General features: G+C 36.8%; 1 protein-coding gene across 1 annotated transcript in view; it reads right to left on the reverse strand.

Annotated features, from left to right (window-relative positions):
* The window catches only part of LRRC72 (leucine rich repeat containing 72), a gene marked incomplete at its 5' end in the record, with an annotated part of 44860 nt that extends 31916 nt beyond the window's left edge, over positions 1-12944 (reverse strand). The window contains 4 exons of the mRNA XM_082473921.1: positions 626-695; positions 5232-5305; positions 10145-10290; positions 12824-12944. Coding sequence (XP_082330047.1) covers positions 626-695; positions 5232-5305; positions 10145-10290; positions 12824-12944 — 411 coding nt within the window. The remainder of the gene's footprint in view (positions 1-625; positions 696-5231; positions 5306-10144; positions 10291-12823) is intronic.
* Positions 12945-13185: the final 241 nt, after the last annotated feature.

A 13185-nucleotide genomic window follows, 5' to 3' on the forward strand; every position in this document is an offset into this window, starting at 1 on the left:
ACTCTGAACATGTTGACACCAGAGAGTGCAAATCAAATAAGAACTTTGTTTTTCCTTTGCCTTTCCTCTGCCTCCACTCCTCCCCATTCCATAACAACCCTGGAGAAGGCTAGGGTGGAGGTGAGAGGCAAGGGAAACAACGAACCACACCCCCCCTTGCTAATGAAGCAGGCAGGTGGCCATCTGAACTCAGCCCTAGCTGGATAAAGGAGGGGAGATAGAGGGATGTCGCATTTATGAATTAACATATTCACCTCCACATTCTCATTTCTGAACTGAGAGTATGACTATGTCTCAAAATGGACTGTAAGCTTTTGAACTACATAAGAGAGATAAGAAAGGTCATGAGACTGCCCAAGTTTTCTTCTGGGAAACTGGGAAGCAATAGCTTCCACTGAGCAATTTTGAAAGCACATGGGAGAAAAAAGTAAAGTTCCAGTCTGATAACATTTCACAAATCGTGCTATTCAATATACCTGTTTATATATATATATATAAAGTTTCTTACCTAAATTAAAATTAGGAATATAAAATATTAATACTTTTCATGATCAGTTCTATTAAAAACATGAAATTAAGATAGCAGTTTAATTATAGAGCCATTTAAGATCAAATATCGTACTACCTTGTTATGATGTAGCCATAAGTATTTTAATTTTTTAAACCTAGAAAGATCAATGACCTCTGTCAGTTCCCTGGAAAGGAAAACAAAAAGTGAACATTAGCAATGATTAATTCATTCATGGGTAAGGTGGCTTATGTAGTATGACTCTGAGGGAACTGGAAAGGCCTCTCTCTGTCCTTTCAAAATTACTGGCACTCTTATATGTGCTAACTTCCTAAATTCCGTCTTCAAAACTTCATTCACTTGGGTTAAGATTTTTGTCAGCCAGTAAAACGAATACTAAAAGAGAATTTTATCACATTAGTAGAAATTTATACCTCATTATGACTGAATTTATTGGGACCTTAATTGAAAAAGATTTCACTGAGGAGAGAGCAGAGGAAGAAAAGTGCAGAAAACATGGGACTTAAGGTAAATATGGGAAACACCATTGACTCCTGCTTCAACAGTGCCTGCAGGGTCCTTACTTTGAGGTTGTCCAGATCTTGGCCAAACTGGATTTAAGACATGGAAATTGTAGGACACCAAGAGACAGAGACTGGGTTAAGTGTTTTATTCTCCCTTTGTTGTTTATTAAATATGGGGTCAAAAATGTTACCCATCCTTCTTGAACTGTGCATGACTCTAGCTGCCCAAGTGGTCATGAGTCCTTTTGCTGATGCAGCTCACTCAGCGAAGGGGAAGACGTAGGGTGTGGAGGAGGAGCTGTCAGCAAAGAAGGCACAGCCTCTGCAGAGAGTTGGCCCTTTGACTGCTGTGGGCTGGAGTATTCTGATCTCTTTTATTTCTTAGGACAGAAATTGTGAGCCCAGGCCAGGTATATACACATATATGTCTCTACTAAACACTTATAGAGCACACTCTGTGTGCAAGGCACTTTTCTAAACACTTTAAAAATACTAATGTTAATTAATATTACATATACTAACTTGTTTGTAGCAACATCCTTTCACAATTATATTTAACCTTGGGACACTGAGGGACTAATTTTTTTAAATGTTTATCAAAACATATTTTTTGTCATGCAAACAACATTTCTAAACAGAAGAAACCCTTCTCGCCAACTTTTTATATTGGAAAATTCCAAACCTAAGAAAAGTTGAAGGAATAGTACAATGCATGCCTTCATAATTTTTAATATTTTGCCACATTTATGCTCACTCTCTTATCTATATATACAATATATCTATTTGTGGGTTGATAATTTTCTTGGTGAATCATTTGAAAATAAGGTGCAGACTCTGATTCGTAAATATTTCAGCCCACACATCCCTCAAATAAGGACGTTGTCCTGCATAACCCCCATACCATTATCACACTTAAGAAAATTAAAATTGAATTCAATGATATCATCTAATACACTACTATTCATATTCAGATTGTTCCTGTTGCTCCTACATTTCTTTTATAGACTTTTTTGTTTGTTTAAACCCAGAATCCCATCAACATTCATGCATTGCATTTTCAGTTGGTATAACACCTTAGTCTTCTTAAATTTAGAATAGTCACCTTCTCTTCTTTATTGACTTTAACATTTACTTTCCGAAGAGTCCAGGACAGTTGTCTGATAGATGTCTCACATTCTTGATTTGTCTGATTGCTTCCTCATGATTAAATTCAAGGTAGATCATTTTTCAATTACAAAGGTGGTAATTACTGCATCACACCGGGAGGCAAAATGACGTCACTTTGTCCCACTCCTGGTGAAGCTAAGTTCAGTCATTTGGTTAAGGTGGAATCTGCCAGTACTCTCCATTGTGAAAGTACAAATTTTATCGTTGAAAAGTAATATCTGGGGCAAAACTCTGAGTGATTTGACATTGTATATACTGCAAAATGATCACCAGAGGAAATCCAGTTACTGAAACCATACAAAGTTAATATAATACTATTGACCGTATTCCTCATTCTGTACATTACATCCCCAAGACTTATTTTACGACTGGAAGTTTGTACCTCTTGATCCCGTTCACCTATTTCATGCCCCACCCCCAAATTCCTCTCCTCTCTGGTAACCGCCAAACTGCAAAGAACAGAGTAGTGGTCCCCAATAACTATTTATTTAATGGCTTTAGCTTTGATTAATAACCTTTACCTGCATCAGTAGATTTGGTACTATGAAATGTTAATTTTTCTAATGCTCTCATTCTTTTTACATTTATTAGCTGGTAGTCTATAAAAAAGATCTTCCCCTCCCCTTTATTTCTCTCATTCCTTCTCATCTCCACCCTTCTCAGATTTGAAGAGTTTTTTCTTAATCTTTTCTCACTTTTTTTTTATTCTCAAATTATCCCAAACAAAAGACTTTTCAAGCAGACCACCTTGTCCTTTTGACATGTACCGTTAGTCTTCGAGCACTTCCCTGGCACAACAAAATATTCTAGGCTTCTTCAAAGCAACTTGTAATAGATTTATACACATAATGCATTCTCCTCTTTCACTGTAGATGTGTAGCTAATTTCTGGGAGGGGGATTTGGACCCTGACACACTTAAACTATTGCATTGGACAACAATGATATTATGTTAGCTTCATTATTTCCTACGAAAAATAAAGCAATCACTACATGGTAGCAGAGAAACTCAAGCCCCACTTAGAGTATCTCTCCAAGAATTCCCAGGAAAGTTATTTTAATACATTAATGCTTTAAAATATCAACTGTGTCAAATAAGTGTCATTAATTTTCTTGTAGTAGTAGTACTGGTGCTGAACTTTCTGCTATTAGGTAATGTAATAAAGTGGCTCACTTTTGAGGGGAATTTAACTCAAGTCAGAAGGGTTTATTCTGCATATAAACCCATCCTAAATCAATAATGGGCTGTTACATTTTAAGGTGAGGCCAATGGAAGACAATGATAGGAAATTCTACTACTAATGCTGGCAATGACTCGTGCTGGCAATAATACGTCAACTCTGTTGTTACAGTATATGTGCTGCATGATTTCTCAAGGGAACACTGATAGGATATCTTCCAAGGGCAACAAAGACTTAGGCAAATAACCCAGTTTACCCAGTTTATTGGCATCTGGACTGTGAAACATTTCTTGTACCCCAATGGATTAAATGATGACTTAGTATTCTTAGGATAAAAAACGTATTGTCCTTTAATTGAGAAGACCACCAATTACCACTGTCAGAAGATCAATATTTCTATTTTTTTCTAGTGTTTTAAAGCTTTTCTTATTGTTATCTACTTAACTTAGTAATCAAGAGTGTACAGTTTTTAAAATCATGAAAGGCTTAGAGATGCAATCTTTTGAAGACAAAAAAAATATTTATTGTTATTATAAAACTAACTGATCTATAGGAAGGTTCAAAGCATGACCTTAAGTTTGTCAGAATTACCTACCATACTTGTTCCATTCTAAGATGTATATTTTTAACAATCTTATATTTGTCAGCTATATATTCCCTTACTACCAAGAGGTTCAGGGCCATTACAAAAATAAATATTATTCTAAATATCATTCACTGCACTAATAAACTAAAACATATTCGTATAAAACAAAAGAAATATGTTTATTAATAAAGGATTTCCTCAAATCACTAGAGATAAAGTGATTAACTTCATTGATAAAGTAGGACATTTTCTTTAAAAAGCAGCTAAGTTCCGAATATTACGTACATGTAGAAATATGTTGTCTATTTAAAAATAATACATGGAATTCACAGAGATCAAAAAGTATGAAGAAGGGAAAGAAGAGTAGGAATACGGTCATTATGATGAAAAATGCTAACTGTGACTACACAGGTGTCACTTGTTGGCTAGTAAAACCTGTGCTGTCAGCATCTAAGGGAACACATACTTCCTCTTCCACCTGGGTTCTATCTCAGGCACTGTGATTGCTATGTAGAAGAAGAACCCACTTTGCTGTCTGCCACCTTGGGGAGTTGGAGTGGAATCAAAGAAGTTGATATAAAGAAGTTATATAAGGGAGAAGTTTCATACTTACCAGTAAAATTAGTATAAAGGTTGTTAGGTAGGGATTATAGTATAATAGCAGTTATTATTATAGTACAGTGGTATAATAAGTCATTATTCTCTAATAATAGTAGTAACATTAACTGTACTAATGCTGATTGAGTACTTACTGTGTACCAGACCCTTCCCTACCTTCTACTAACTCACCTAACCTTCACAACAACCCTGTGAAGCAGGTAGTACTGTTATATGCAGGCAGTAGGTTTGCCAGATAAAACACAGGATACACAGTTATATGTGAATTTCAAAGAAACAACAAATGTCCCAATGCAGTGTGGGACATACTTATACTAAAAAAAATTATATTCATTTGTTTCTCTGAAATTCACATGTAACTGGATGTTCTATATTTTTATTGGCTAAACCTGACAACCCTAACAGAGAGGCTTATGACCCACCCACAATCACCCAGCTGGAAGAGATAGAACTGGAATTCAAACTCAGCCTGACTCCATAATCTTTGTTTTTATCCATTTCAGGATCCTGCATCTCCAATAGAGACTGTGGACGCCAACGAGCATGTGCTACTTGCCTATCCACAGAAGGGGAAAACAATGGAAGAGAACATTTGAATCTATGAAACATAACATGATGCTCTTCTATTTCTCATATAAAGTACACTTACTTTTGAGAAAGAAACAGCTCAAAGACATCAGCATCCTTCTTGTGGCCACATATCTTTAGTTGATCTTCAACTGCCTGATAACATATAATTAATCTGTCAAGCCACATTCCACTGAGCAAAAATACTGAGACATTTACAGTCAATAACAATAATGTCTACAAGAAGATCAAAAGAAAGGTGAATATGGAGGCAACTACTCTAAACTGATAAATTCCAACGCTACAATTATACATTACTTAATCATTTTTGTGGTTGAATTTCATTATCCTTAATCTTGGGCACAGATGTGTAAACAAATTTTAATCAAGAGAAAAAATGTGTATGTGTACATATACACCAAAACCAAGTATTCGATTCTCCGTGAGGAAGAGTAATTTGGTCTTTAAATATCTGTAAATATACCTTCAAACATGAAGGATTGATATTTGGTAGGTTTTCCATATTTGCAGAAGACACTCAGTACCAAGGTTGGAGGTGGAGGGAGTAGAGTATAATGTACATTATCATATAGGGGCTTGGCACCCTGTAAATTCTCAATAAATGTCAGACAAATGAATGAATGAGTGAATAAATGTTATTTTCTTTTCTCTGCAAAGAAACAGTGTCTTCATGTTTCAAGAGTTACTAACATACTTGCACAATGGGAATTTTTGGTGGAGAAGTAGCAATTTTTATTCCCATGGGGTTTTTTTTGGAAAACACATATCCAACAACAGCTATTTAACTGCTTTGCTTTTTCTTCTTAAGGTCCTTTACTAAACTACAAAATAACATTTATAGGCCACATGGCCTAAGATGATATGGAAAAATTAAAGCCCATCTATAATTTGTCAATGAGGGAGTAAAACTAACAAGACACAACGAAAGTGGAAAGTATAATCATTGCACTTCTGGAATCTGACAAACATTGTAATTACCAGAGTCAAAACAATCACCAAATTTCAGCTGGGATTTGTTGTGGGTGGTGAGGTAGTAATGTCAGTAAGTGATTTATGAAATTTTGACAATGGTTTTATTATTTAGTAGAGGACATTAGATTGAATGGGATGAAGAAATATCTAAAGAAGTGAAAAAGACAGATACCCCAGGGATGGAGAGCAGCTGCTAATTTATATCCCAAACTTCCTTTGTGACCCTGTTACACAACCTGAATCTTGGGGCTTAGAGAATTTATTGGCTCAGGTGTAGGCATTTCCATCAGGGTATTTTTGTGACCATGATAAGTGAGCTGAATCTGGGGCTTAGAAAAACCCATTGGATCAGTCTTAGGCATCCACATCTGGGAATTTTAATTTAACATCCAAACCATCAGCTTCTACTGTACACAGTCAATCTCAATTTCACCAAAGTGTTTGGAATGTTAAAGCCTGGTCAAAGTAGAATTAAAATTTTGCAGCTATCTATTAAAATTACAAACCTGCTTTTAACTTAATCCCACCATTTCACATCTAGCACTCAGAAATACACCAGTACATACACACACGTGCAAAATGTGAATACCACTGCTCATCTCATACATACATTGTAGTTGTGAAATATGCCCCATTAATTGGAATATGGGTTAAATTAAAATGTAACTTCTCAACAGAACGCTGTGCAGTAGCTTAAAAATGTAGACAGATGGATATCTAGACCTATAAAGATATCCAAAATATATTTTTAAGTAAAAATGTCATTGGCAGTTTTGTTACCAATGATATTTATATGCACACAAAACGCACACACTCCAAGTTATTAACAAGTTATCACTTGAGATCATGAGGGACTGTCACTTTTTAAGCAATCCACTTTTCAATAATGTTTGAATATTTTATGATAAACACATATTAACTTAGTAATCAGAAATTAATACACATTTTGAACATTTTAGCCATGGAATGAGTATTTTAGGATTTAAATCAAATTTTGAAAATAAAAACATGAAAAGGGAAATTGAAACTATCGTCATAATATGTGAATCACTGATGTAATTAATTATTTAGGCAGTATTTGTCTTTTTGCGACTGGCTTATTTCCCTTAGCATAATGTCTCCAAGAATCATCTATGTTGTAATGTATGCCAGGATTTCCTTCCTTTTTAAGGCTGAATAATATTCCATTGTATGTATATACCACATTTTGTTTTTCCATTTAACTATCAATGGACACTTGGGTTGTTTCCTCTTTTTGGCTTTTGTGAATAATGCTGCTATGAACATGGGTATACAAATATCTGAGTCCCTGCTTACACTTCGTTTGAGTATATATTCAGAAGTGGAATTGCTGGATCACATGGTAATTGTATATTTAATTTTTTAAGGAATTGCCATACTATTTTTCACAACAGCTGCACACAACAGCACTCTTTAATATGAACATTTTTAAAGTCGTAGGTCCAAACAGATCATTCAGCCATTTATTGAACCACAAACTACTTTGTCTTAGTTCAGGCTATGACTAGTTTAGTCTAAGACTAGCTAGTAAATGTAGCAATGAATCAGGAAAGGTGCCTACTCTCTATGACTAAACTTTTAGTAAGAGAAGGAAGTATACACAATGTTTCAAAAGAAGGTTGCAAATATTAAGGGCTAAGAGAAAAGGAAAATATGCTCCGGTGAATTCAGAGGAAGAAGAAAATACTGTCAACCCTGGGAACTTTGAGAGGATTTTAGGGCAGCACTGACAATTGGGCTGGGTCTGAAACGGTGAGGAGAAATTAGACACAGATATCGATGGATGGGCATTTTAGACACAGGGGAGTAAGTACACAAAGGAGAAAAAGCAGGGGAAGAACGTGTGAGGCGTTAGGGTTGTACAGCCTTTGGCTGCAGGGAAAGGCACAGGGAAGCCAATTGTGAGGAATCAATTTTAAAAGGTGGATTAGGGTCATATTATTTGTGCTAACTTTGAAATTTAGGCTCAGAAGCATGCACCTACTGCTCAAAAAAAACTTTTATAGGTCCTAAGAATGCTAACTTAAAATCACATATTTTATGTAATCTGAAATTTAAATTTAATTTAATTTTATATGAGATATATATACATATACATGAAATATATATATTAACTGCATAGTAAAATCAGCGTAAGGAATTCCAATAAAGTTCTGATTTTTCCCATGACAACTACATCAATGCTTTTAAGCAATATGCAATATCAAGCTATTTCAAAATCATTTTTCCTCCTTTTTTGTGCCCTTGTTTTGTTGGGCTGTAAAAGAATGGGCTTAATAACTATTGGGTAATTCATCACTGGACTCAATTCTGGGGCAACAGAGAAGTATAGGATTTTTAAACTGGAGAAAAGATGTGACAAAGCTAAATCTCAGGAAGATGACTGTAGCAGCACCATATATGATGGCCCCGGGTGCAGACAGAACTGCAGATAGGAAGCAAGGTTGCCTCTGGAAAATCAAGTCAAGAGCTGATGAGCCTGCCCCAGGACAGTAGCAAGTGAGAATAAGCAGTGAACAGATATGACATGTGATGTACAAAGAGAACTGATGGGAACTGGCAAGTAACTAGAGGCAGAGAATAAGGGCAAGGGAAGTCACAGGTGATGATGATTGTGTGATGACATGATGATGAGACAGGTGACTGGGAGGGAAGATGCTTGCAGTTGAGAAATGCTGAAACTGAGGCACTGGTAGAACATACAGGTCAAGCCGTCCACCAGAAAGCTGCAAGTGGGAGAGCGGATCTCACCAGAGGTGTCAGGGTGGGTGTGTACAGACTGGCCAGTCGGCCAGCACACAGGAGAGAGTGGGACCCAGGTAAGATCATCGTGAAGTGTCTATATTTAGAAAGAGGAGGAGAGAACCAAGCTGGATAAGGAGAAAGACGGGGTATTGTTAAAAAGTGAGGAAGAGAAACAAAAAGACAGTGGGAGCTGAGAGGGCGGATTTCAAGAAGGTAGAATTTGAATCTGCAGTGTTGCATAGGGTGGTAGAGGATACCACTCCGAAAAGGTATTCAATTTGGGGAGCAATTTCAGCAACCTGATGAGGAGGAAATGTTAGCTTTCAAATTAACTGATTGACAAAACAGGAAAATAAAAACAATCCCACACAGAACTTGGGTGTAGACAGTTCTAGCATAGAAAGAATAAAAGCAACTTCTACTGCCGATGCCTTGGAATCTGGATAAAAGAGAAAAATGTTTGAAAATTGCAGGATTATTAAATCCTAGAAGAATCAAGACTGTATTAAAATCTATAGAAGGAAATATCCTTGCTTTGACGATTTACATACTGTAATGATAGATAAATTCCTATACCTACTTGCAATACACATGCACCACAAGTTAGTTAAGATTTAGTGTGAAGTTTTCAGTTCATTACAGAACTTTCAGCCTTGATTAATCATCATAGCCCCAAGCCTTTCTAGACAAGTGTGAGAACTCAAGAACACCTTGCTAGGTCCTAAGTGGCATAACACAATTTTGACATTTTTTTTTCCACTCAAATATTCTTTTAGCCATTATCTTAACTGCCCTCAACTCTGCTTGTATTGTCCCTCAAAGAACGTTTCCTCCCCAGTGTGTCGATCTGCACTTTAGGGAAACATTTGTGTTATATATATATATGTGTATATATATATCTCCTTTGGAGAGTCAAGACTCCAAATTTATGGCCTTATTACCTAATCTCTAAACTGCCATAATTATATATTCAGGAGATGTTAAGTGGGAAAAAGTCAATATACATCAGTTAGTGTGGATCAGGGGCGGTCCCCAAACCCCACCCAGGTGATTAGAGGCCCCTAGCCCCAGTGGAGGGTTTGGCTGAGGTCCGCCGTTGTTCCATCCCTCCGCCCTGGACCCCAGGGGTGGCTTCCAGCGGACTAGGGCATCTGACAGGCCCCCTCCTCACCCCCCGCCCCGCCCCCGGCCCCGCCCCGAAATGCTCCGTGGTCTGGGGAAGGGGGAGACGCTTACTCTACGGCTGATTTCCAGGGCGGCATCTGCCGCCTTCGCTTGGCTTGTTGTGTGTTGGAAGGCACAGGGCAGATGATTGAGGTCCCCAGTCATCAGGACACCGGGGGACTCAGCAGCACCTATGATCAACCCAGCCTGGCCTGCGGCTGATTGTTGTGACGGTTACCAACAGTTACCAGAACCTTGTTGACTAAAAGCCAATCCAAAGTAGGGAAGATCTGAAGCCAAATCCTGACTTCTGTGACGTTCGCGCGTGTGACCCTGCAACACCCCGCGTCGTACCTCACATACACTAGTGTTTCCCCTGTGCCGGGTACTGCGTGCCATACATGCCGGAAAGACAGCGTATGCCAGAGACCATGAGTGTGTCAGAGGACCCCAACTGCTGTCACCGAGCAATAATAATTTTATTGAGATCTAAATATCAGAAAATTTAGGTTTCTGAAAATTAGATGTGTCTGGAAACCACTGGCCGCCCCGGAGGGTAGGGGTGAAGCACTGCCTGACAGAGTCCTAGTAGAGCTTAAAGGCAAAAGGAAAAAAAATCAATACTGCTGATCCCGTTTTATTTGAAAATTTGATATTTTGTTCATCATGTATGTCTTGCATTAATTTTGATTTTCTAAAAACATATTGCATTAAGGTTTATTTTGCTAAGTTGAGTCACTATTTGGCCAGTCTCTTCCAATCTTGAAGACTTCAGACTATCTTATGATCTTATTTATGAGTTTGGTTCTCCTCTAGCTTGGGAAACTTCGGAGGCAGGATTCTGTCTGTGCCATCACTGTTTTTTTTGCCAGGACCTAACACACTGCATTTAATAAATGTTGATTCAACTGAATGGGTTGGTTTCTTGGCTCCAAATATGAACTTGAAATCTAGGAATTAAATGTAATTTTTTGAAATGCGTCAAGCTACTTGCATTAAAAAATGCTGGTATCGGAATAGAGCGTTTTAAAAAGTCTCAGTGAAGAAATCAAACACACTATTTTTTTTTTGAAAAAAAGAAATATTTTATTTTGACATAATTTCAGGATTGCAGAAAAGCTGCAAGAATAATACAAGAATTCCTGAATACCCTTCACCAAGATTCCAAATGTAAATATTTTACTACATTTTTTTTTTTTTTCTTGCTCTCTCTCTCATTTAAAAGTAATTTGTGGATATATTGCCTTTTGACACCTAAATTCTTCAGTGTGTTTCCCCAAAAGCAAGAAATTCTCTTGTTAAAACACAGTCCCATTATTGAAATCAGAAATTAATATTGCTATAATACTATTATATAATCTACAGAACTTATTCATATTTCTCTGATTATTTCAATAATGTCCTTGGTAGCAAAAAAAAAAAAAAAAAAAAAACGAGATCATGCATTGCATTTCATCTTGTCTCTCTTTAGTTTCCTTTAATCTGGATCAGTTTCTGAGTCTGTCTTTATATTTCATGACCTTGACAATTTTTAGGAGTACAAGCCAGTTATTTTGTAGCACAGCTCTCAGTTTGGGTTTGATGTCTCCTCGTGACTAGATCCAGGTTATGGACTTTTTGCTGGGATACTGCAGAGGTGATGCTGAGTGCTTTTCAGTGCATCACTTCGGGAGGCAGTTGCTGTCAATTGATCCCGTTACTGGTAGTGTTACATTTGATTATTCAATTAAGGTCATACCTGCCAAGTTTCTCCAGTCAAATAGCAAAGTTACTATTTTATCTTTGTAATGTATAGGTTTCTTGTGGGGAGATACTTTGAAACTATGTAATATCCTGTTATTCCTCAAATCAAACACACTATTTTTAGTACTTCTAAAAATTAGTTGAGCCTTTTGGGGTAGGTGGGTGGGTAAAAGTCTTCCCAGTTATCATTGAGAGAGTAATCATCTGAAAACTATTGTTTAAATAGCTTTTATTCCAGAAATAAAAATCAGATGAGAAGAATGGTCCACTGAGAAAAGGTATAAAATAATTTACTAGCCTCTTGTCTCCACATTTGCTGTTAATATGTGTTACAACATTTCAGATATCATTCATGAATATTCTACATGGAAAAATGGAAATGCATACTACTTGGTCAATTTTGTACATTACACAAATGCCAGTTTTAGAACCATATGCAAAATACTTTCAGAGAGCATCTTACAGAAGTAAACTACTAACAAGTTAATTTCTATTAGAATCACATTTAAAGATTATATTGTTGATTAATTTTTTAAATCTTTTTACCTTATACTGATTAAGAAGAGGAAAATAAATTTTAAAAAGAACAGCTCTGTTCTTAGGAAAGGAACTCAGAAACTCATTTATTATAAGGTCTTCATGTGTTCCCTCTTCAAGAAAAATTTACAATTTAACTGATCACAAGGACTAAAATAATGGAAATTTAAAATGGAATGTGAAAGCTGGGTGTTAGTGAAGGCACCTCTTGGATAAAAGGTTCTCCCTAGACGTCCTTACATTGCTGATCTACAAGAGAAGTATCCCTAGCAGAGTGAGCAGAGAGAACTTTTACCTCCATTTGGTGGGATTACAGCTGAGGAATCCAGCCTGAAATTTTAAAAATTTGTGTAAAATGTACATTCTCCTTTATAATCAATCTTGTTTTAATATAAAAATAAAGTGGCTCCCCCTAACCCCTCTCAAATCTTTGAGTAATATTTACATTGAAGCAAGACACCCTGTGTTTACCCTGTGGCTTTACCTCCCTGGCATGCTGCCATTGCCTGCAGGCGTATGCATAACCCAGTTTGAAAGCTCTATCATACCACGTATGTGGATTTGGATAAGAAAAAAGAGCCTTGCGCTCCATGTCAGGGCATGTGGGATTTAGTCTCAGCTCTGACGTTAACTAGTTGCTGGCCACCTTCAAGTCACTTAATGGCTCTGGGCCTCAGTGTCTTCAACAGTAAAATGAAGGAGTTGGAATTTAGCTCAAAAAATCCATTATTTAATTACACTCTCCCAGACAGGCAGTATGTATTGTTCACAGAGTAAAAGATTCTTTTGGAGCTATTGACATGTAATTGTTTTTTCAAGAACAATTTTCTAGT

Source organism: Balaenoptera physalus (assembly GCF_965194825.1).
Source record: "Balaenoptera physalus genome assembly, chromosome: 8".
In the NCBI taxonomy this organism is placed as follows: Eukaryota; Metazoa; Chordata; class Mammalia; order Artiodactyla; family Balaenopteridae; genus Balaenoptera; species Balaenoptera physalus.